At 40.2% G+C, this 26,564-nt stretch overlaps 1 protein-coding gene across 2 annotated transcripts in view; it reads right to left on the bottom strand.

Moving 5' to 3' along the window:
* Positions 1-1,574: 1,574 nt before the first annotated feature.
* The window catches only part of SLC10A7 (solute carrier family 10 member 7), a 209,357-nt gene continuing 184,367 nt past the window's right edge, over positions 1,575-26,564 (bottom strand). The window contains exons 11-12 of one of the 2 annotated variants that reach the window (XM_075860377.1): positions 4,533-4,678; positions 1,575-1,848 (exon numbers count right to left, since the gene is read on the bottom strand). In XM_075860377.1, the coding sequence (XP_075716492.1) occupies positions 1,810-1,848; positions 4,533-4,678 (185 nt within the window). In that variant the 3' untranslated portion in view covers positions 1,575-1,809. Of the gene's footprint in view, positions 1,849-4,532; positions 4,679-23,559; positions 23,896-26,564 lie in introns of those variants that run through there. The other variant, XM_075860378.1, reaches the window with a different exon arrangement.

The following is a 26,564-nucleotide window of genomic DNA, read 5'->3' as shown; positions in this document are numbered from 1 at the left end:
ATTCCTCAAGTCTTTCCGCGTTTCCCCGGCCTCCTTACTTTTGATTGACAGCTCGTCGCCTTCCCCCAGCACACAAAATCCTGCGCTTGTGCATTGATGTCCTCTTCTGGTGTGTGCGCACAAAGGGACGCCGGATTATTACGATAAAAAGCGCAAAATGTTTGCAGACCGATATTTACAGTCGGGGGAGGAGTTTAGGAGAGGGGATAATGGCAATGAAGTTTTGATAGCAGCGGCCAGTGAGGGATAAGTGAAGTTCAATAGGTGAAATTCTGGTGACAGGTTCCCTTTAAGGCATTAGAAAGGTAAACCGTAGCCTAGGCTCACAGCTTTTCTAAACGGAGGGCTATGTTCACACAATGAATTATACCGTGGATTTCAGTGCATATTCCGTGGTGAAATCCATGTAAAATCCAGAAATTTAGGTTGAAAAGTACAAAAAAGAAAAAAAAATCGTGTGTTTTGAGTAGTATGTTTTTATGCAGGCTAAAACTTCTAGATCGGTTTACAGATGTGGTCACGGATTATAAAGGCTTTGAGGATATAAAGTATGATGTAACATTAATGTCTAGAATATTTTACACTTGTACATCTGCGCAGCAAATTCCGCCAAAAATCCTGCACAGCATAGCGGAGCAAGCAGTGCTATTTTGTGGGGAAAAATGGCGGAAATCATGATGGAAACCCGATAGAACCCATTAAAGTTAATGGGTTCCATCAGGCGTCATAGGTGTCCGTGATGTGACTGATTCGCAGCTACTGTTATTCCTGTGATAGAACAGAAAAATGGAAATAACCACGCAGATGTGAAGAGAGCCTAACATTTACTATGAGAACATGGTAATAGGCAGCAAGGTTATAAATAGTTGATGAGAGATCGGTCTATAGTAAAACCATTTTATCTATTATATGAACAAAGTATTATACAGTAATAACAGAACGGTGTTCTCCAGTTCAGTACATGTAAATGTGGATGCATATAAAACTGCTTCACTGCATAGAATAGCTACAGTATAACAGGCATGATTTATATTGTCACTATATATATCTACACAGCGCAATTTGTAACAATTACCCATCTGCAATATTACTGTATTGCAATTATTTGAATACATAAAATGCATTGAAAAAGATCTGACAGCTTTAACTGACCTGTCTGGTTTAGTAAATATTTGAATTTCCAATTAAATAACATTCTGGAACAGCTTTTCTTAGAACTTTGCGTTGTGCCGTTCCTCTGTTATTCTGCCTGGAAATGTATGAATAAATTCCCAACTGGGAATTACCGTTCCTCTTGTCAATAGTGTCTCAACACTGATTGGACGGTGTCCGACTATGTAGGAATATTTACCACTAATAAGGGGAATGGCAACACCCAATTGTCAATGTATTCATAATAAGGAAATGACAAAATGCAGAGTTTTAAGAAAAGGTGTTCCAGAATTGGCTTCTTTTTTTTTTTTTTACTGAGAAATGCAATTATTTATTAAGACACAAGTCAGGAGAGCTAGCTGGTCCTCTCGGCTTTTAACACTGCTCAAGTCTTACTATAAGAAGGCTTTCACGAAAAAAAGGGCTCTCGAGATCTTTATTTGCCAAATAAAAAAAATACAAAGATGAGATAGGACATCAACATGGCTTCTTCTTACACTATATAATCGCCAAATGCATCCATAAGGCACTTAGATAGTCAGGTCTTTATTTAAAAAAATAAAATATGCCTTGAAGCAAACATTCCCAAACACAAGTCTTTTTGTGTGATGTCTGTATGTACAATATTGTACATATTTACATGTCTTTCTTCAGATGTTACAATGGGACCTTAGGCTGCCTTGTTAGCTTCAGGGCCTGAAATGTAAAGACAAGAAATATCAGACATGGAAACCTATTAGAAAAGGAAGGTGTTTATATTATACAAGGAATATCAATATCCATTGACAATCCAATGGTTAAATATATTTGCAATATTGTTTCTTGTACCGATTGTCATAAAATACAAATGTATTGTATGTATCAACTATGTGCTTAGTATATGTATACGAAAGCAGCAGAGCTGAATTTGTCATTTAAAGCAGTTGTCCACTTTAGACAATCTCTTTGTTAGGTGGGTCCACAGACAATAATCTGATCACAGGATGTATGGCTGCAGAACATCCAGTGAACAGTAGTAATCCGTGTGGGAACCTGACAGCAAGTGTTTAATTTCCCTGCAGCGCCATCTCTGGGTAAATGAAGCATTACACAGTTCCCACTTAAATCAATATGCGGTCTGTGTAATACACGGATGTGTTGAGTTTTCCAGAACAAGAGATGCTCTTTGTAGTCACTCTTCGCTCTGGCTAATTGTTGAGGCTTGTAAACTGCGGACCCCCTATATTGACTCAGAATTCCCTAATAGGGTATTTGAAAGGTGGTTTTCTCAACCAGACACCCCATTGTGCTTGTTGGGGTGCATCATTTGCGCATTGTGATAACTCCAGATAACATAGGTTTACCAGCAGTCCTATGGAAAACTACAGATGACACATCTGATCACCATTAGTTGTCCCAAGTTACAAAATATGCATGGTATGTATTTAATGCCATTATTACTGGGACTCAGAAATCATAAGGAGAGTTGGAGTTTGGGAGAAACTTTGTTTAATCTATTGTCTGTCACTATACTGTTGTTACTTTATCTAAATGTGCCCCATATTGTACAGCACTTAAGTAAAGTATCATTTTGCCGATAGGTTTTTGGCTACAAAAATGGCACAATTTGTTAGTAACGTGCCAAATTTATATCCCAAAAATTTTCCTGCAGCTGTGTCGCATTTGGTATAAGCTACTGGACCTCTGTAAAGAAGAAAGAGTGAAAAGAAGGGTGGAAAAATAGTCTCTGTATATGATGTAGATGCACTGAAATAAGGCAGCTTCGATGTCTAGAAATAAAAGTAGCACTTTTACAATGACAATGTAACATAGCCTTTTGCTATGTCAAATAAAAACGGTACTTTCTTGATAAAGTCTGGCATTAGTAAACAATCACTTCTAAGGATTTTTTTGCACAATGACTTTCTCTACTTTGAGATTTCAGTCACACTCCAAAAGTAGAAATGCAGAATCCAAGGTTCTGAATATTTAACGTCAGTCCCACATTAACAGTCGGCATAGGTGTCATCGTTGTTTTCAAGAAGCCACAGGGGGCAAAAAAATATTACAATATGACAGTGAGAAATTGTTTGTGATTGACTTAATTACTGGGGAACGTAAAATAGATTTCAAAACATTCTCTTTTGTATAAGAGGAGAGGAAGTATTTATTTTCTCCACTGACTTTGAAAGCATCAAAAGACTTCTCAAAAAGTTCCTTTATTAAGTCAGACACTATGTTAGTTCAAGAGTACGTCATTGTTTTATAAAGCACAAAAAGACAGAAAAGAACCTTGTTCCTATGGCTCAATAAGACCTTCAATTCATCGTTAAAGTCTATTTCTATTTAAAATGTATTTATATAGTGATGTATTCAACATTCCTGAAAATGGGACTATAAATAAATTAAATTAAAAAAATTGCTGTGCCCACATGATGAAGGGCGGGAGTGCGGCTACCAATCATAGCAGCACTCCTGCTCAGAGAAACATTTGATCTTTGCCCTGTAACCCCATGTATGCCGCGATCAATACTGATCACTGCATACATTGAAGGACTCTAGGGCTGTCTTGTAGCATTGATGGCTGTTAGGGCATCCCTAGATTTATTTAGGCATATACTAATACTATGTAAAGAAGACCAATATATATTTTTTTTAAAACAAGTAAATATAATTAACAGTAAAAAAGAAAAGAAATTTGGGCCAAATTGCTTTTATTTTTGATAAATTAAATAGTAAGCTCCAAAATGGGGCCAACAGAAATGACATAAAGCTCTCATACTGCTATACCAAAGTAAAAATAAAAAAAGCACGGTCAGAATTTCTAGAGGCAAAACTGAAAAAGCTCTTTGGGTTTCTGACTGGTTCTTTGGGCTAAACATCAAACAAATATTTGAATTTTTTTTTCCCTCTTGTGAGATCCAATTCCTTTTTAAATGAAAAATCATGGACAAGAATATAGACCAGAAGTATGGCCATGGGAATGTGCCTCGATTTTTCATCCTTAAGTTAAATCTTTTATTAGATTTTTTAAAAGGAATTAAAACTTTGGCTCCCACATTATTTGCCCCGACGTGGTCGAGTATAGAATAGAAATAGTTTTAATGAGCAGAAGTGTGAAAGTAAAAATGAATAATTGGCTTCAAATTGGATAAAGGAAGATGAGGCAAAATAATACCATGAAACTGGAGGTAAATGACTGAATGTGTAAATCAGCAGTAAAACAAAGACCAGGTTTCATCTACATCGAAGCTGTCTGACTGGCGCATAACTTGGAGCTTCCACTGCACATTTGAAATTAACTTCTTTATTTTTAAATGGAATGAGAACTAAGAATTTTGAGGAGCAACATGTTGTTAAGTTGATGAGATTGATACTGTGACTAGAACCTTGAACATTACCTTTTGTCTGGAAAGCATCCAGGATTTTATTGTTGGCACTAATACACTCCCAAGAAGAATCTGAGCCGGGTGATAAATCAACAAGGGAACAGATATTAATGAGAGATGCTCGTATCCCGCAAACACAATCTTCAGCATTGGAATACCTAAAAAGACAAAGACACTTCTATTACTTATGTGAAAATGAACACTTAATACTTATAACACACACTACATAAATCACATTAAATCAGGCAGGTCTTCCAAAGAAGCCTAGAAAACTTTACATTAGGTAGAAACAGCTCATTTAGAGGATTATCACTTGCTCTGCTACTACATTACATAATATCTCAAGTACTGTATGTTTTAATTCAGAGCTAAGCACCCCCTACTCAAACATAAACGTACCCCCAGCACTATGATCATCAGAGCTGGAGCTAGGCTTTCCTTCACCTGAGAAAAAGATTCGGTGTACTACCGCCCCCCCCCCCCACACACACACTTGACCTTCTCAATGAATTTGAATATCATCAAAAAGTACATTTTTATTTCAGTATAAAAGTGAAACTCATATTATATAGATGCATTACACACAGAGTGATCTATTTCCAGCATTTTTTTCTTTTAATGTTGAAGATTATGGTGAAGAGTTAATGAAAACCCAAAATTTTGTATTTCAGAAAATTAGAATATTAAATGAGCCCAATTTCAAAAATTATTTTTAATACCGAAATGTTGGCCTACTGAATTTATTCACACCATATGCAGTCAATACTTGGTCGTGGCTCCTTTTGCATGAATTACTGCATCAATGCGGCGTGGCATGGAGGCGATCAGCCTGTGGTACTGCTGAGGTGTTATGGAAGCCCAGGTTGCTTTGATAGCGGCCTTCAGCTCGTCTGCATTGTTGGGTCTGGTGTCTCTCATCTTCCTCTTGACAATACCCTATAGATTCTCTAAGGGGTCTAGGTCAGGCGAGTTTGCTGGCCAATCAAGCACAGTGATACTGTGGTTATTAAACCAGGTATTGGTACATTTGGCAGTGTGGGCAGGTGCCAAGTCCTGCTGGAAAATGAAATCAGCATCTCCACAAAGCTTGTCAGCAGTGGGAAGCATGAAAAGCGCTAAAATTTCCTGCTAGACGGCTGCGTTGACTCTGGACTTGATATAACACAGCGGACCAACACCAGCAGATGACATGGCTCCCCAAACCATCACTGACTGTGGAAACTTCACACTGGACCGCAAGCAACTTGGATTGACGCTTCTCCCCTCTTCCTCCAGACTCTGGGACCTTGATTTCCAAATGAAATGTAAAATTTACTAAATCAGCTTTGTCCCTATGTAATGTCTGATATTGTCTGTTTATGTTCCCTCTAAATTGTAAAGTGCTGCATAATATGTTGGCGCTATATAAATAAAGATTATTATTACTCTAATTCATTGAGAAGGACTAGTATATATACACATACATACAATTTAGATGTGGTAATGCAAAGTTACACTAAAGCGTTAAAATGGATTCACAGAGGAAGGACTACAGTTACAATTAGGATTGACATCAACACAAATAGTGCTGCACACATGTAACACACATAAACCGTACACTATACTGTACACATAAATAGTACCGCTATACCAGATCCCAGAAAAAACAATCAATTAAGACCTGATCCTTACATTACTTCAGACCACAGACGAGACCCCCAAATGGTTTTCAGACCCCAGATCATACCCCTAAATTAATTCTGACCCCTAAATAAAACCCCAGATTAGACCAAAAAAAAATCAGACCTCAGATTAGACCAAAAAATAAATGAGACCGTAGACCCCTAATTTATTTTCAGATACTAGACCAGACCCCCTAAATATATTCAGACCCCCTATATGAATATGACACACCAGACCAGCCCCCTATATTAATTTCAGACCCCTAGACCATACCCCTATATTAATATCAGACCCCAGATCATACCCCTTTATTAATATCGGACCCCTATAAGAATATAAGACCCCAGAACAGATCACTATATTAATATCAGACTCCTGTATAAACCCCTAAATATATTCAGACACAGGACTCCCCTACAAAAAATTTCAGACTAGAGAGCCCCGGATCAGACAAAAATAAAAACATTAGACCCCAGACTAGAGTATATACTTAGCATCCTCACTCTTGCCCAGCTCTAGCGCCACTCCTCTGGGTCCTGACGCCGTCCAGTGCGCCTCTGAAGACTACATCCTGTTGCTGGACAGCATCAGGACCCGAAGCTGAAAAAGAGCCGAAACGAGGAGGGTAACGTATGCCTTATCTAATAATTCAAGATGCTGTGCCTCCTCCACATTCTGCGCCCTGAGCAAATGCCAGATAGTACCCCATAGCTATGCCCCTGTGATCATACACTATGTTTCCTATTAAAAGCACAGCATAAATTGGCTGTATCACAATTGCTTTATTTGGCAAGATAGTTCATTGTGAAATACTGGCTTATTGAAAGCCCACCAACTGTGGGAGAATTTGTCACGGAAGTCAACTGGCTAATATCGCTGGAGAGGTAGATATAATTTAAAAGCAACGCAAGTCATAAGAATGAAAAACTTTAGCCAAAATGTGTAGATGCTCCTGACCAGAATTAGAATTCTTTTTAGATGACACTACTTTAACAGCGTTTTACTGCGTGCTGTGGGCCAGAGTTCTCCTGCCAGATGCCTGCTAGAGTAGGGCAGCGCAATGAGGAGCTTCCTATGTATTGTTATAAGGCAGCTATGACCATTTGGAGTTATGTCATCTAAGCAGTGATGTCATCTATAGACAGATTATGGGTCTTTCCTTCAAAACAACTGTGTGGTTCTAAATTTATTTATACTGCTGTGTTCTTTACCTATGATCCCGGTGGTGGTGCTTGGTGCATTGTGAAGATCTTCATCTGACGTGATTTGCATATTTTGTAATATATATATATATATATATATACACATACATACATACACACATACACACACACACACACACACACACACACACTACCGGTCAAAAGTTTAGGGTCACTTAGAAATTTCCTTATTTTTGAAAGAAAAGCACAGTTTTTTTCAATGAAGATAACATTAAATTAATCAGAAATACACTCTATACATTGTTAACCCCTTCCCTCTTTAGCCACTTTTGACCTTCCTGACAGAGCCTCATTTTTCAAATCTGACATGTGTCACTTTATGTGGTAATAACTCCGGAATGCTTTCACCTATCCAAGCGATTCTGAGATTGTTTTCTCGTGACACATTGGACTTTATGTTACTGGCAAAATTTGCTCGATATGTTCAGTATTTAATTGTGAAAAACACCAAAATTTAGCGAAAAATTGCAAAAATTAGCATTTTTCTCAATTTAAATGTATCTGCTTGTAAGACAGGCAGTTATAATACACAAAATTGTTGCTAATTAACATCCCCCATATGTCTACTTTAGATTGGCATCGTTTTTTGAACATCCTTTTATTTTTCTATGACCTCACAAGGCTTAGAACTTTAGCAGCAATTTCTCACATTTTCAAGAAAATTTCAAAAGGCTATTTTTACAGGGGCCAGTTCAGTTGTGAAGTGGTTTTGAGGGCCTTATATATTAGAAACCCCAAAAAAGTCACCCCATTTTAAAAACTTCACCCCTCAAAGTATTCAAAACAGCATTTAGAAAATGTCTTAACCCTTTAAACATTTCACAGGAATTAAAGCAAAGTAGAGGTGAAATTTACAAATTTCATATTTTTCTGCAGAAATACATTTTTAATACAATTTTTTTTATAACACAGAAGGTTTTACCAGAGAAATGCAACTCAATATTTGTTGCCCAGTTTTTGCAGTTTTAGGAAATATCCCACATGTGGCCGTAGCGTGCTACTGGACTGAAACACCGGCCTCAGAAGCAAAGGAGCACCTAGTGGATTTTGGGGCCTTATTTTTGTTAGAATATATTTTAGGCACCATGTCAGGTTTGAAGGGCTCTTGCGGTGCCAAAACAGTCAAAATCCCCCAAAAGTGACCCCATCTGGGAAACTAGACACCTCAAGGAAATTATCTAGGGGTGTAGTGAGCATTTTCACCGCACAGGTTTTTTACAGAAATTATTGGAAGTAGGCCGTGAAAATTAAAATCAACATTTCTTCAAAGAAAATGTAGGTTTAGCGATTTTTTTTCTCATTTCCACAAGGACTAAAGGAGAAAAAGCACCGCAAAATTTGTAAAGCAATTTCTCCCGAGTAAAACAATACCTCACATGTGGTAATAAACGGTTGTTTAGAGACACGGCGTGGCTGAGAAGGGAAAGAGCGCCATTTGGCTTTTGGAGTTCACATTTAGCAGGAATGGTTTGCGGAGGCCATGTCACATTTACAAAGCCCCTGAGGGGACAAAACAGTGAAAACCCCAAACAAGTGACCCCATTTTGGAAACTATACCCCTTGAGGAAATTATCTAGGGGTATAGTGAGCATTTTGACCCCACAGGTTTTTTGCAGAAATTTTTGCAAGTAGGCTGTGAAAATGAAAATCTACATTTTTTCAAATAAAATGTAGGTTTAGCTAATTTTTTTTCATTTCCACAAGGACTAAAGGAGAAAAATCACCATAAAATTTGTAAAGAAATTTCTCCCGAGTAAAACAGTACCCCACATGTGGTAATAAACGGCTGTTTGGACACACGGCGAGGCTGAGAAGGGAAAGAGCGCCATTTGGCTTTTGGAACTCAAATTTAGCAGGAATGGTTTGCGGAGGCCATGTTACATTTACAAAGCCCCTGAGGGGACAAAACAGTGGAAACCCCCCACAAGTGACCCCATTTTGGAAACAACACCCATTGAGGAAATTATCTAGGGGTATAGTGAGCGATTTGACACCACAGTTTTTTTGCAGAAATTATTGGAAGTAGGCCCTGAAAATAATAATCTACATTTTTTCAAAGAAAATGTAGGTTTAGCTAATTTTTTCTCATTTCCAGAAGGACTAAAGGAGAAAAAGCACCACAAAATTTGTAAAGCAATTTCTCCCGAGTAAAACAATACCCCACATGTGGTAATAAACGGCTGTTTGGACACACGGCAGGGCTTAGAAGGGAAAGAGCACTATTTGACTTTTTGAGATCACATTTAGCAGGAATGATTTGCGGAGGCCAGGTCACATTTGCAAAGCCCCTGAGGGGACAAAACAATGAAAACGCCCAAAAAGGGACTCCATTTAGGAAACTACACCTCTTGAAGAATGCATCTAGGGGTGTAGTGAGCATTTTGACCCCACAGATGTTTCATAGAATTTATTAGAATTAGGCAGTGAAAATAAAAACAGTCCTTTTTCTTCAATAAGACGTAGCTTTAGCGCAAATTTTTTCATTTTCTCAACAAATAAAGGAAAAAAAGAACCCAACATTTGTAAAGCTATTTCTCCCGAGTACGGCAATACCCCATATGTGGTCATAAACTGCTGTTTGGGCAAACGGCAGGGCTCAGAAGGGAAGGACCGCCATTTGGAGTGCAGATGTTGCTGGATTGGTTTCTGGGCAATAAAAAAATAAAAATAATCCATAGATGTGTGTTACGCTGTGAAGCAATCCTTTCTGCACAGGCCGGTGTCGCACTGATAAATGGTGTCATTTCTTATCCCCCTTTTGGTCCACACTCCGCGCCTTTGTAGTTTGGGGAATTTTGCTGGGAAAGTATTATCCTGGTATAATACGGGCACCGTCGCTTCCATCGGATATGATTGGGCCCTCCCTTCCTGGTTCCCTAATTTTAGGTCCTTGATAAATCGCCTCTTGAAACAGAAGAAATGTTCTCCTCGGGCACAACTGCATATTTTTTTATTTCCTGACTTATTGGAGCCATAACTAATTTTATTTTTCATAGACGTAGCGGTATGAGGGCTGGTTTGTTGCGGGACGAGCTGTAGTTATTATTGGTACCATTTTGGGGTACATGTGACTTTTTGATCACCTTTTATCCTATTTTTTGGGATGCCAGGTAAACCAAAAAACGCAATTCTGGCACAGCTTTTTTTGGTTTTTTTTTTATACAGAGTTCACCACGCATTATAAACTACATGTTACCTTTATTCTGCGGGTCAGTACGATTCCGGCGATACCTCATTTATAGAACTTTTTTATGTTTTACAACTTTTTGCACAATAAAATTACTTTTGTAAAAAGAATGTATTTTTTCTGTCGCCAAGTTGTGAGAACCATAACGTTTTAATTTTTTTGTCAACGGAGTTGTATGAGGGCTTGTTTTTTGCGGGACGAGCTATAGTTTTTATAGGTACCATTTTTGGATACGTGCGACTTTTTGATCACTTTTTATTGTAATATTTGTAGGGCAAAGTGACTAAAAAACAGAAACTCTGGTAACGTTTTTTACGGGTTTTTTTTACGCTGTTCACCGCGTGCAATAAATAATATAATATTTTGATACCTCCGGTCGTTACGGTCGTGGCGATACCAAATACATATGGTTTATTATTATTTTTCAATAATAAAGGACTTGATAAGAGTAAAAGGGGGATTGTGTTTTATTTGATTACTTGAAACTTTTACTGTTTTCAAACTTTTATTTTTTGCACTTTTTTATACTTTTTTTACACTTTTTCTCAAGTCCCACTAGGGGACTTGAAGGTCCAACGGTCAGATTTTTTTTTTTCTAATACATTGCACTACCTATGTAGTGCAATGTATTAGATCTGTCAGTCATTCACTGACAGCAAGCCGTTTAGGCTTCGCCTCCCGGCGGGGCCTAAATCGGCTTCCGTAATGGCAGAGCAGGAGACCATTGTGTCTCCTGTTGCCATAACAGCAGTCGCCAGTCCCGATTGCCTGTCAGGGCTGGCGATCTGCTTGTAACCGCTACGATGCAGCAATCGCTTTCGATTGCTGCATCGAAGGGGTTAATGGCAGGGATCGGAGCTAGCTCCGGTTCCTGCCGTTACAGGTGGATGTCAGCTGTACAGTACAGCTGACTTCCACCGCTGATGACGCCGGATCAGCTCCTGACCCGGCGCCATCTTGCCGGCAGCTACGGAAGCCGATCAGGCTCCGCCGCCGGGCGGATCTTGACCGGCTTCGGTGCTAGGCAGACCGGGAGGCCAGTATTAGGCCTCCGGTTGCCATTGCAGCCACCGGAACCCCGGCAATTTCATTACTGGGGTTCCGATGAGCTGCAAACACCTTAAGTGCAGCGATCGCGTTTGAGCGCTGCACTTAAGGGGTTAATGGCGGGGATCGAAGCTAATTTCGGTCCCCGCCGTTACAGTCGGATGTCAGCTGTAAGATACAGCTGAGATCCGGTGATGATGGGACCGGCTCAGCTTCTGAGCCGGTGCCAAACGTTTGACGTACATGTACGGCAAGATGCGGGAAGTCAGTACTTTCCATGACGTACATGTACGTCAAATGTCGGGAAGGGGTTAATGTGCTAAATGACTATTCTAGCTGCAAACGTCTGGTTTTTAATGCAATATCTACATAGGTGTATAGAGGCTCATTTCCAGCAAACATCACTCCAGTGTTCTAATGGTACATTGTGTTTGCTAACTGTGTTAGAAGGCTAATGGATGATTAGAAAACACTTGAAAACCCTTGTGCAATTATGTTAGCACCGCTGTAAACAGTTTTGCTGTTTAGAGGAGCTATAAAACTAACCTTCCTTTGAGCTAGTTGAGAATCTGGAGCATTACATTTGTGGGTTCGATTAAACTCTCAAAATGGCTAGAAAAAGAGAGCTTTCATGTGAAACTCGACAGTCTATTCTTGTTCTTAGAAATTAAGGCTATTCCATGCGAGAAATTGCCAAGAAACTGAAGATTTCCTACAACGGTGTGTACTACTCCTTTCAGAGGACAGCACACACAGGCTCTAACCAGAGTAGAAAGAGAAATGGGAGGCCCCGCTGCACAACTGAGAAACAAGACAAGTACATTAGAGTCTCTAGTTTGAGAAATAAATGCCTCACAGGTCCTCAACTGGCAGCTTCATTAAATAGTACCCGCAAAACACCAGTGTCAACGTCTACAGTGAAGAGGCGACTCTGGGATGCTGGCCTTCAGGGCAGAGTGGCAAAGAAAAAGCCATATCTGAGACTGGCTAATAAAAGGAAAAGATTAATATGGGTAAAAGCACACAGACATTGGACAGAGGAAGATTGGAAAAAAGTGTTATGGACAGACTAATCGAAGTTTGAGGTGTTTGGATCACACAGAAGAACATTTGTAAAAAGAAGAACATTTGTGAGACGCAGAACAACTGAAAAGATGCTGGAAGAGTGCCTGACACCATCTGTCAAGCATGGTGGAGGTAATGTGATGGTCTGGGGTTGCTTTGGTGCTGGTAAAGTGGGAGATTTGTATAAGGTAAAAGGGATTTTGAATAAGGAAGGCTATCACTCCATCTTGCAACACCATGCCATACCCTGTGGACAGCGCTTGATTGGAGCCAATTTCATCCTACAACAACAGGACAATGACCCAAAGCACACCTCCAAATTATGCAAGAACTATTTAGGGAAGAAGCAGGCAGCTGGTATTCTATCTGTAATGGAGTGGCCAGCTCAGTCACCAGATCTCAACCCCATAGAGCTGTTGTGGGAGCAGCTTGACCGTATTGTACGCAAAAAGTGCCCATCAAGCCAATCCAACTTGTGGGAGGGCCTTCTGGAAGCATGGGGTGAAATTTCTCCCGATTACCTCAGCAAATTAACAGCTAGAATGCCAAAGGTCTGCAATGCTGTAATTGCTGCAAATAGAGCATTCTTTGACGAAAGCAAAGTTTGAAGGAGAAAATTATTATTTCAAATAAAAATCATTACTTCTAACCTTGTTAATGTCTTGACTATATTTTCTAGTCATTTTGAAACTCATTTGATAAAAATGTGTGAGTTTTCAAAAACACAAAATTGTCTGGGTGACCCCAAACTTTAGAACGGTAGTGTATATATATATATATATATATATATATATATATATATATAGCAGATATAAAAAAATGGCGACAGCACCCTGCAACACTAATGCCACCTAAACCACTAAATATAAATAGATATGCACTAAAGCTCAATCTACCTACAAATAGGGAGGTTCTTAGTGCACATTTTATATATATATATACATACAGTGAAGAAAATAAGTATTTGATCCCTTGCTGATTTTGTAAGTTTGCCCACTGTCAAAGACATGAACAGTCTAGAATTTTTAGGCTAGGTTACTTTTACCAGTGAGAGATAGATTATATTAAAAAAAAAACAGAAAATCACATTGTCAAAATTATATATATTTATTTGCATTGTGCACAGAGAAATAAGTATTTGATCCCTTTGGCAAACAAGACTTAATACTTGGTGGCAAAACCATTGTTGGCAAGCACAGCAGTCAGACGTTTTTTGTAGTTGATGATGAGGTTTGCACACATGTTAGATGGAATTTTGGCCCACTCCTCTTTGCAGATCATCTGTAAATCATTAAGATTTCGAGGCTGTCGCTTGGCAACTCGGATCTTCAGCTCCCTCCATAAGTTTTCGATGGGATTAAGGTCTGGAGACTGGCTAGGCCACTCCATGACCTTAATGTGCTTCTTTTTGAGCCACTCCTTTGTTGCCTTGGCTGTGTTTCGGGTCATTGTCGTGCTGGAAGACCCAGCCACGAGCCATTTTTAATGTCCTGGTGGAGGGAAGGAGGTTGTCACTCAGGATTTGACGGTACATGGCTCCATCCATTCTCCGATTGATGCGGTGAAGTAGTCCTGTGCCCTTAGCAGAGAAACACCCCCAAAACATAATGTTTCCACCTCCATGCTTGACAGTGGGGACGGTGTTCTTTGGGTCATAGGCAGCATTTCTCTTCCTCCAAACACGGTGAGTTGAGTTAATGCCAAAGAGCTCAATTTTAGTCTCATCTGACCACAGCACCTTCTCACAATCACTCTCAGAATCATCCAAATGTTCATTTGCAAACTTCAGACGGGCCTGTACATGTGCCTTCTTGAGCAGAGGGACCTTGCGGGCACTGCAGGATTTTAATCCATTACGGCGTAATGTGTTACCAATGGTTTTCTTGGTGACTGTGGTCCCAGCTGCCTTGAGATCATTAACAAGTTCCCCCAGTGTAGTTTTCGGCTGAGCTCTCACCTTCCTCAGGATCAAGGATACCCCACGAGGTGAGATTTTGCATGGAGCCCCAGATCGATGTCGATTGACAGTCATTTTGTATGTCTTCCATTTTCTTACTATTGCACCAACAGTTGTCTCCTTCTCACCCAGCGTCTTACTTATGGTTTTGTAGCCCATTCCAGCCTTGTGCAGGTCTATGATCTTGTCCCTGACATCCTTAGAAAGATCTTTAGTCTTGCCCATGTTGTAGAGGTTAGAGTCAGACTGATTAATTGAGTCTGTGGACAGGAGTCTTTTATACAGATGACCATTTAAGACAGCTGTCTTTAATGCAGGCACCAAGTTGATTTGGAGCGTGTAACTGGTCTGGAGGAGGCTGAACTCTTAATGGTTGGTAGGGGATCAAATACTTATGTCTCTGTGCACAATGCAAAGAAATATATATAATTTTGACTATGTGATTTTCTTTTTTTTTATATAATCTATGTCTCACTGGTAAAATTAACCTAGCCTAAAAATTCTAGACTGCTCATGACTGACAGTGGGCAAACTTACAAAATCAGAGTGTGTGTGTGTGTGTGTGTGTGTGTGTGTGTGTGTGTGTGTGTGTGTGTGTGTGTGTGTGTGTTCTTCAATGCATAATGAGATGGGTTAAGGTTTTAAGTAAAAATGTCACTTTCTTGTACAACTTCATAAAAGTTACTTGATTAAAACCAAAATGAAAGGACAGCATAAGCGCAGAATGAGTACCCCCTTGAGGCATTTACATATACCATAGATTGAGAACCTAGGTTTTAATTTATACAAACACAAAGTGAACAGCGAGGGTGAGTTCAGATATGGCAGTTTTCTTTCCCACAAATTCACAGCAAAATCAGCATGTTACATTCAGATTTCGCAGTGGATTTCACGCTTTCTATAGGCATAATGGGCGTGCTGAAGACTTTGAAATCTGAAAAATGCCCTAAAATCCCATTCACTAGAATTGTACTGTAATTTTTGGGTGTGGAATCCATGACTATATGGCCTAACAGTGATCATGACTATATGGCCTAACAGTGATCATGACTATATGGCCTAACAGCGATCATGAAATAAAAAAATAAAAAAACAAAGTTATTTATAGATGTATGGACAAATATAAGTGAACATATACAATACAACATTTAACATATATGTTTTTTTTAATGTGCTCTCTGGCTTCATTCTCCCTAGCGTAGCTGTAAAAATAACTTCTGTGCCTTTTTGGGAAATGTAGTGAGGGTACGATTTATGCTGCTTCTGGATCCCATATAGCATTACAGATTTATTTTATAGTGCAAAATGTATTGTTAATATATCGCTCCATGCAAGGTACAATGTTGTGGACGGTGGCCATACGCTTCTGGGTAACTTTCTGGTGATGTGCTCGCCTAGTGGTGTACATAGACCGCAAAGAGCGCCTGTGCAAGAACAGTATATGGGCTCCTTACTTTCTAACCACAGAGCCTCTCTCCCTTACCAAAAAGTATCCCCCTTATGTCTCCCCAGCAACCCACCAGTAATTGTAAACTTCAATAGCTCAATAATCTACATGCAATCTAATACACAGTAGAATACTGCTAGCAACTTTTAGGGTATGTTCACACGGCAGCGTCCATTACGGCTGAAATCCTGGAGCTGTTTTCAGGAGAAAACAGCTCCTGAATTTCAGACTTAATGGTACGTTGCCGGCGTTTTTCGCTGTGTCCATTACGGACGTAATTGGAGCTGTTTTTCTATGGTGCAAATGGAAAACGGCTCCAATTACGTCCCAAGAAGTGACAGGCACTTCTTTGACGCGGGCGTCTTTTTTACTCAACGTCTTTTGACAGCGGCGCGTAAAAAAAATGACCGTCGGCACAGAACATCGTAAAGCCCATTCAAATGAATGGGCAGATGTTTGCCGACGCATTGGAGCCGTATTTTCGGACGTAATTCGAGGTTAAAACGCCCGAATTACGTCCGTAAATAGGGTGTGTGAACCCAGCCTTAGGTTGGCAGAGGGCCCCCTTACCTGCTGGGCCCCTTTGAACCTGCATAGGTCGCACATATGGTATGTCATACACTGTGCTTGCCCAAGACATAGTGATCCTGCAGCTTTGGAGGGAAAAGAATGATGGAAAAGATTGGAGTTCTACAACCCTATGGGTCGACACCAGTAAAATGATTGACACATGATGTCAGGCCTTCTCACAACACTTTGTGGACGCCAGAAAAGCAGGGCACAGTTGTTAGTTAAAAGCACAAATATCTGTGAATAAAAACCACTCCGGATAACACATTTAAGCAAATGCAAGGCTACGGGCCTTTTCCTCTGGCTATCACCGGAGAAGTAGAAATGAAGCAGACTCATTTTAATGCTCTAAAAGTAGGGATTCTAAGTTACTATGGTTGACAGACTCCGATGAGACTTTATGAGATGGCATTTGACTTTATGGAAGTGAGCACGAGGAACGCATTTAGAGGAACTTTAAGCTGTCATACTGAAAAGTGTTTATAAAACATTAATCAAAAATGCCTCTTTAATACAAGGCATTGTCTAAAAGATGTTAGGAGGCGCACATTGCAAATGGATTCTTCTCTGACTAAAGTCATTTCTCTCCAAACAGATTCTCCCAATGCGAACGCAGTCTACAGCTCTGACAGAGCACTTCCCAGCACATTACTACCTGCTCCGAGCACTGGGGAAATCACTAATGTACAGCCTGCCATCTTTTCATGTCACACATGACACATTCGTCTAAAATTACCCAACAGAGTTTGACACTGCAGTATAATCCATAAGCAGGTCTTTCAGCTGACATCTGCCAAGTAAGGTCTTCAAGCGCTTATTTTCTTCTAACAAGACAGTACAAGAAATCTTTTATCTTACACCGAGAAGGGACTGGAACTTCCATCTCATTTGTATCAGTTCCAAAGAAAGAACATTTCATGTGAACATTAAGGTTAATGTCCTATTCACACATGGAGTAACCTGGAGAATAACATTCCAGCAGCTCTCTGAGAGGTTAATGTCATTTTACTGGTTGTGAAAGATACAGAAAGGCAGCACATAACTGCTCATTGCTTTTTCTAACGGCTAGTTGCATAAATAGAACTTGAATTGAACTAGAATTTGCCAAGAAAGAATTAACATTAAGTGGTTCTTATTATAAAACTTCACGTTTATTTGGCCGGCCTTCTGAGCTCACACTCCTGAGATAGGAGTAAAGCCAAGGCTACACCCAGGCGTTTTTGCAGTGCAACTGCTATTATGGAAAGTTACAGAAAGTGCTGCGCAAAAGTTACATTCCACAGAAATACATTGAGTCACATCATCATGTCATTTTCCTGCAATTTTCATGCAAAAAAAAGATCAAAAAGTATTAAAGTTGCTAAAAATTTGTGAATAAAGCTATTTCACAACAACATCCTGTATATACAGTTCGGTCCAGAATTATTTGGATTGTGACACAAGTTTTGGCATTTTAGCTGTTTACATAAACATATTGAATATACAGTTATATAATCAATATGGGCTTAAATTGCAGACTCTCAGCTTTAATTTTACGGTATTCACGTCCTAATTAGAGAAAGGGTTTAGGAATTACAGCTCTTTAATAAGTAGCTGCCTCATTTTCAAGGGAGTAATTGGACAATTATCTCAGAATCTATTTAATGGGCTGCATGGGCTATTCCCCCTTTAATCCATCATCAATTAAGCAGGTAAAAGGTCTGGAGTTGATTCCAGGTGTGGCATTTGCATTTGGAAGCTGTTGCTGTGAACCCACAACATGAGGTCAAAGGAGCTCTCAATGCAAGTGAAACAGACCATCATTAGGCTAAAAAAAAATGAAGAAATCCATCAGAGAGATAGCACAAATGTTAGGAGTGGCCAAATCAACAGTTTGGTACGTTCTTAAAAAAATAAAAATAAAAGCGCACTGGTGATCTCGTGAACTCCAAAAGACCTGAACGTCCACGGAAGACAACAATGGTGGATGATCGCAGAATCCTTTCCATGGTGAAGAAAAAACGCTTCAACACATCTACCCAAGTGAAGAACACTTCACGAGAAGGTGCAAACCATTAATCAGCCTCAAAAATAGAAAGGCCAGATTAGACTTTGCCAGACTTCTGCTGTACTCTGCTCTTTCAGTCTCTCCCATAGACTTTGAATGGAGCGGCAGCACGCATGCTCGACCGCCGCTCTGTTCAATGTCCTCCACACATGGATTGATCACTGAGTAGAATTTAGGGGTTCGGGACCCCTTTTCTGACGCTCGGAAAGTTATCACTTATCCTGTTGAAAGGTGATAATTTATGATTTTGGGAATACCCCTTTAATAAATGCGTAATTGCTTAAACTACCTACATTAAAATGAGCAATGAGAACAGTTGTCGGATGAATCCTACCACCATGATTTCAATAGTCCCTGTTTGGGGTCGTGAACATAAGTCAGACACACTTAACTGTCTTCATGTGGGTGACAACATAAAGAACCGGTGTCTAAACATGTATGTCTGGAAGCACCAGAGCTTTAAAGAGCTACAAGAGAGGTTGGAAATGAATATAACATCTCCATCTACAGATGCTCCTGGATATGCCCCAGCAAAGAAGGTTAATGCCATTAACAATATCCTCTTAGCAGGCTGTTTATTCTATTCTTTTTATGTACACACGCATGTCACAGAGACATATGAGCGTGTTGTCATTAAAAGTAGCAATCGGGCTTTGAGTGTCGCTCTCCATTATGCGCATTTCTTAGAAGACACAAACCAAATAAATAATTGGAGAGGTACGGCCCAGAAACGACAATTGTTATTCATGCGTCTCTTTGTTGCGAGCGGAGATTGAAAGATGTACACTTCAAGTGAAAGCATATCTCTGGGGCGAGATCCTTCAGTTCAAACGTGGTAAACAACTGTTGTTTCTCTGATGCTCACTTTAGTACTGCTGGAGGCAAACTTTCTAAATATTAATAAAATCCTACTGCTAGCAGTATGTACAGATGAATAGGAGGAATCAGGAAGTAAAGCCTTTGGTGACATTTCTGGACACATCTGAGGAATGCTGGAATCAAAGGATTTATATGCTGGGTGTAAGACTGAGGTAACGGATCCACAGTGTCTTTTTTTTTTTTCTGTATAGAATGTGGGCTATGGAAAGTAACCAGTTCCGTTTCTGTCTTCTTGACTTGTAATCTTGTAATTTACCTCCATATATTTTTATTGAATCTTCCTGTCAAATTCTATTATAGAAAAATACAGTACAAATTGTAGCTAAAAAATAGAACATCCTTCCAGGAAGAAGATCTTATAGTTTGTTATGTATACTGAGGGTTTTATAACACCACATCATACAGATATGTAATAATGCCTTATGGAAAAATGTAAGTACATTGATCGATATACTATTGAAGGATTCCACTAGATCAGGGCATATTTCACATATTAAAGAAGTTTTCCCATAATCATTATGTATCACCTATCCACAGGATAGGTAATAAAAAGCTGATCAGTGGGGGTCCGACTGCGGAAATCCCCACTGCTCAAGAGAACGGGATTACTTTGCAAAGTAAGCCCGTTCACGTGATCGTTTGAGGTCCCAGCGGTCGGACCCCCACCGATCACCTATTTATCACCTATCCTGTGGATAGGTGATAAATATTGGTCATGGGAAGACCCCTTTAAGAACACGTGTGTGAAAGTCTTGCATCAACAGACTCTTAAATGAATTAACCCAACTAGTCAACGCATTTCTATGTTCCCTATTATATATATATATATATATATATATATATATACACATACATACACACACACACACACACACACACACACACACTGGTACCTCAGATTACAATGGTCTCAGCTCTACCTGTACTACACTGCTCTCTACCTGTGCTACATGTAATATACTGCTCTTTATCTGTACTACATGTACTGCTCTCTACCTGTACTATATGCACTGTACTGCTCTCTACCTGTACTACACGTACTGTACTGCCCTCTACCTGTACTACTTGTAATGTACTGCGCTCTACCGGTACTACATATACCGTATTGCACTGCTCTCTACCTGTACTACACGTACTGCACTGCTCTCTACCTGTACAACGTGTAATGTACTGCGCTCTACCGGTACTACATATACCGTACTGCACTGCTCTCTACCTGTACTATATGCACTGTACTGCTCTCTACCTGTACTACACGTACTGTACTGCTCTCTACCTGTACTACTCTGCTCTCCACCTGTACTACACGTACTGCACTGCCCTCTACCTGTACTACTTGTAATGTACTGCGCTCTACCGGTACTACATATACCGTATTGCACTGCTCTCTACCTGTACTACACTGCTCTCTACCTGTACTACACGTACTGCACTGCTCTCTACCTGTACTACGTGTAATGTACTGCGCTCTACCGGTACTACATATACCGTACTGCACTGCTCTCTACTTGTACTACATGTACTGCACTGCTCTCTACCTGTACTATATGCACTGTACTGCTCTCTACCTGTACTACACGTACTGCACTGCCCTCTACCTGTACTACTTGTAATGTACTGCGCTCTACCGGTACTACATATAACGTATTGCACTGCTCTCTACCTGTACTGTACTGCTCTCTACCTGTACTACATGTACTGTACTGCTCTCTACCTGTACTACATGTACTGCTCTCTACCTATAATACATGTACTGTACTGCTCTCCAACTATAATACATACACCGTATTGCACTGCTCTCAACCTGTACTGAACTGCTCTCTACCTGTACTACATGTACTGTACTGCTCTTTACATATGTAGATGTACTGCTCTTTACCTGTACTACACTGCTCTCTACCTGTACTACGTGTACTGCACGGCTCTCTACCTGTACTACGTGTACTGCACGGCTCTCTACCTGTACTACGTGTACTGCACGGCTCTCTACCTGTACTACGTGTACTGCACGGCTCTCTACCTGTACTACAAGTACTGTACTGCTCTCTACCTGTACTACATGCACTGTACTGAAATCTACCTGTACTACACGTACTGTGCTGCAATCTACCTGTACCATACTGCTCTCTACCTGTACTGCACTGTTCTCTACCTGTGCTACATGTACTATACTGCGCTCTACCTGTACTACATGTACTACACTGCGCTCTACCTGTACTGTACTGTTCTCTACCTGTACTACATGTACTGAACTGCTCTCTACCTGTACTACATGTACTGCACGGCTCTCTACCTGTACTACGTGTACCGCACTGCTCTCTACCTGTACTACAAGTACTGTACTGCTCTCTACCTGTACTACATGTACTGCACTGCTCTTTACATATGTACATGTACTGCTCTCTACCTGTACTACGTGTACTGCACGGCTCTCTACCTGTACTACGTGTATCGCACTGCTCTCTACATGTACTACAAGTACTGTACTGCTCTCTACCTGTACTACATGCACTGTACTGCTCTCTACCTGTACTACCCGTACTGCACTGTTCTCTACCTGTGCTACATGTACAATACTGCGCTCTACCTGTACTACATGTACTATACTGCGCCCTACCTGTACTACTTGTACTACACTGCGCTCTACCTGTACTGTACTGCTCTCTACCTGTACTACAAGTACTCTACTGCTCCCTACCTGTACTGCTCTCTACCTATAATACATGTACTGTACTGCTCTCCACCTATAATACATACACCGTATTGCACTGCTCTCAACCTGTACTACATGTACTGAACTGCTCTCTACCTGTACTACATGTACTGCACTGCCCTCTACCTGTACTGTACTGCTCTTTACATATGTACATGTACTGCTCTCTACCTGCACTACGTGTACTGCACTGCTCTCTACCTGCACTACGTGTATTGCACTGCTCTCTACCTGCACTACACTGCTCTCTACGTGTACTGCACTGCTATCTACCTGTACTACGTGTACTGCACTGCTCTCTACCTGTACTACGTGTACTGTACTGCTCTTTACATATGTACATGTACTGCTCTCTACCTGTACTACACTGATCTATACCTGTACTACATGTGGACCACAGCTCCCTACCTGTGCTACATGTATGAGCCACTCCCTTGGACAGCATGCCCATCCATGACATAAAGAAGGATTCACCAGCTTCTAGCAGCTCTTCCTGACTGTAGAGACTTGGTTCATCTGTATTAATATCTGCTTACAATATTTTCAAGTTGCAATTGTAAAGATCGTTTTAGTATCTGCTGTCAAGATTTTCAAGCTGCAATGGTCGTCCCGGAACAAATTTATAGTGAAAGACTGTTCACAGCTGCATTCAGGTTTTCCCTTATTCTGTTCCGTCATAGGATCAGAACAATGAAAAACTGGAGCCACTGAAACAGTCACATGACTGAAATCAACGATGCTCGATAGAACCCATTGAATTTTATGGGCTCCATCATTTTGCTGGACAAAATAGCTCAGAATGAGGCGCTATTTTATCTGCCAAAAACAACGGAATCTGCAAATCAGGAGACTCCGACGCAAATGTGAACAGAGCCTAACTAGAGAGAGATCTGTACTTTGTCTCTCTGTCTTTATTATATAACTTCTTAAATTATATGCACTGTTCTGTGCATACTAAGACTACTCCATCCCCTCTCACTTCTGGGTTGTGCCTTGAAAAGTGACAACTGACATAAAATAAAAAAAATGCCCAAAAAGTACTCTGGACCGTTATCTGGTATACAATTTAGCTTGCTATTGGACTACAGGAATACGTTAGCCATTCTTTACGGTAGGCTGGACATTGTTAAATTAATTTCTACCCCACAAATGATACGCTTTTATGGGCAATATGTTTATTTGTCATTTTAAATTTGTATTGCTTCCCCTAATTGTAATGGGCTGCTGAATATGTCAGAGCAATATAAATAAACTTTATTATTAATATTACTCTGAGAAATTGCAAACCAACGTAGTTCATACAGATACATTTTAAAGCCTCAGAAATAAAGGATGTCTTCACTGAAAATAAGTAGTACCTCATCTAGAACATGCGCTATTTGTAGCCAAATATTTATTGAACAGCGCAAATAATAAAACTATAATAATAAAATCATGGTATTATTGTTCTAATAAAGTAACTATTATAGTTAGGCACTAACACAGACTATATAAATTGTATGGTCTTTTATTTATTGATGTGAGATTTGCACGGGTGATGGCACCACAGGATCCTGGCAGGAGCTGTAATTACCATAGCTATAAAAACAAATACATAAATGAATATAATTAGTATTAATATTAAAAAAAAGTGAACAATAATAATAGTAATAAAATAGTAGTCTGGGAATTTACATATGCAAAATAGTGAAAAAGTTGGAAATTCAGAATGAACTGTATATTGCGGTAACATAGTGACAATGGTATTAAGGTTGAAAATAAGACATCTAGCTGTATCTATTATCTTGCAGGGTTGAAGGAAAAATAACCCTGTGAGGCAGAAGCCATTTTTTTAGATTTTAGGTGAGGAAAAACTCCTTCTTGACACAAATATGGCAATAAGAATAAATCCCTGGATCAAAAACTCATCTCCAGTAAACTAGTACATATAGGGGGAGATTTATCTTGAATGGTGCAAAAAAAAAAAAAAAATTGTAGCAGTTGTCTGTAGCAACCAATCTCTGCTTTTATTTTCAACGGTCCTTTGGAAAATGAAAGCAGCAACCTGATTGGTTGTCATAAGCAACTACTCCACCATTGATAAATACCCCCCCCCCCCATTTATATTATTTATTTCAAAACAGGCAGATGGGCCACTTCTAAAATACCCATCACAATATCCAGTGGCAGAGATTTCCATAGTTCCTTCTATGATGATGTGGAAACGCTCTCTCCTATAGACATAGAGGATGCCCCCTTGTTATAGTTACAGTTCTAGGTATAAAGAGGTCATTAGACAGATCCCTGTACTGACCTGTGATATATTCATCAGTACCACAGTATTATGACAAAGGAGTAAATTAAAGGGATTTTACAATACTTTTTTTTTTATCACTGCGATTATGATGATTCCAAATATATATAGATTTTTCTATATTTTGCTATTTTTACAAGTAAAAAAAGGAAGTGTAAAAACTTAAATTGAATTTGTACGGGTTAAATAACTATATATTGTAATAGTTCAGACTTTTACAGATGCGGCGATACCAATTAGGTTTATTTATTTATTTTTTTACTATGCTCTAGAGGGAAAACGGGAAAAGGTTTTGTTTTTTTAACTTTAAAATTTTTTTTTTTTTAAATTAAAAACTTTATTTGACTAATTGTTCCTTTTTTTTTTATTAGTCCCCCTAGGGGACTTCAACCAGCGATCGTTGGATCGCTTGCACAATATATTGCAATACCAATGTATTGCGGTATATCGTCTTTCTGACAGGCTTCTATTAAGCCCTGCCAGCGGCAGGTTTTAGTAGGAGCACAAAGATGGCGGACCTAGGGGCCTTCATTAGGCCGCCATGTAGCCATAGCATCCATTGCCACCCCGCGATTGCATTGCGTCTTTCTAACGATTTAAATGCCGCGGTCGCTACGGACCTCGGCATTTAACGGATTAAACGAGCGGGATCGCAGTCGAGCGCGATCCCGCTCGTTACTCTGAAGTGTCGGCTGTAACATACAGCCGACACCTACATCGTATGGAGCGGGTTCACTCCGTGAGCCCGTTCCATACTTCCCATACCCGGCTATGACGTATGGATACGTCAAATGTCGGGAAGGGGTTAATTTACCATTATTCTCTGGTTGCATTGAGAGGTTTGTTTACCGCTGTGTGTTCGTTGTCTTGCTCTTCCGGTCATACAGTTCCCGGCATGCACCGCTTATGTCCCAGCATGCAATGCGCTGGCAGCAGGGACTCATCACGCTTACTACACCCAGCTATAAACAATCTCCGTTGCCATTTTACTGCCCTCATTAGATCAGTGAGAGCGAACGATAAAACTGCTACATATCAGTGCTGTACCACACAGAACACACTTACATAAATTGTAAAAAAAAACTTCATTTAACCCCAGAGACGGAGTCCCAGAGCAGAGCAGAGCGCTAGTATAGGCTCTGCTCCAGGACTCTGTGGAATCCCCTGACATCACTGTCCATATATGGACAGTGTTGTCTGGGGCTTCCCCAGAGCTGGAGTCCCGGGCAGAGCGCTAGTATAGGCTCTGCTCCAAGACTCTGTGGAATCCCCTAACCCCAGCACCGGAGTCCTTGTGATAGCGCTACTAGCAACTGGCTCCTGACATCTTCCGATTCCTGTCTGCTGCTAGGGGGAGAAAATGACGTGCAGGCGCTGTGATAGCGCAGGAGTAGGCATGCGTGGTAAACACAGCTAGTGTAGAAACCACGCATGCTTAGAGGCTAGCAGTGTTTACCACTCATGTTCAGAGACTAGCAGTGTTTCTCTCCTCTAGCAGCAGACCGGAAACTATCATAAGAAACGGAGTATCCGGTCCACCACTTCCCTCAGTGTACAGTAACGTCACGAATGATGTACCTGTACAATAAGCCAGCCGGAAAACGGAACTCAGATCATGGACGGGCTATCGCCGGAAGGAAGGCTTTTGCTACTGGAGACGCATCACGTGACCAGCGCTGGAATCAGGTGTTAGAAGATTAAATCAAAACGTAAGTATATTACAAATTACATTATTTTTATATGTGCAGTGAAATATAAATTAGTTAATTGGTTCCGGAAAACCCCTTTAAGGCCCAGTGCACACAGGGTTTTTTGACACGTTTTTATGACGCGGAAACCACGTCGGAAAACACGCCAAAAAAAGTCCAAAAATGGCTCCCATTGATTTCAATGCGAGGCGTAGGCGTTTTTTCCCGCGAGCGGAAAAAAGAAGCGACATGCCCGATCTTCGAGT

This window comes from Rhinoderma darwinii, chromosome 1, assembly GCF_050947455.1.
Source record: "Rhinoderma darwinii isolate aRhiDar2 chromosome 1, aRhiDar2.hap1, whole genome shotgun sequence".
Classification (NCBI taxonomy): domain Eukaryota; kingdom Metazoa; phylum Chordata; class Amphibia; order Anura; family Rhinodermatidae; genus Rhinoderma; species Rhinoderma darwinii.
This window is presented reverse-complemented; position numbering and strand designations above follow the sequence as displayed.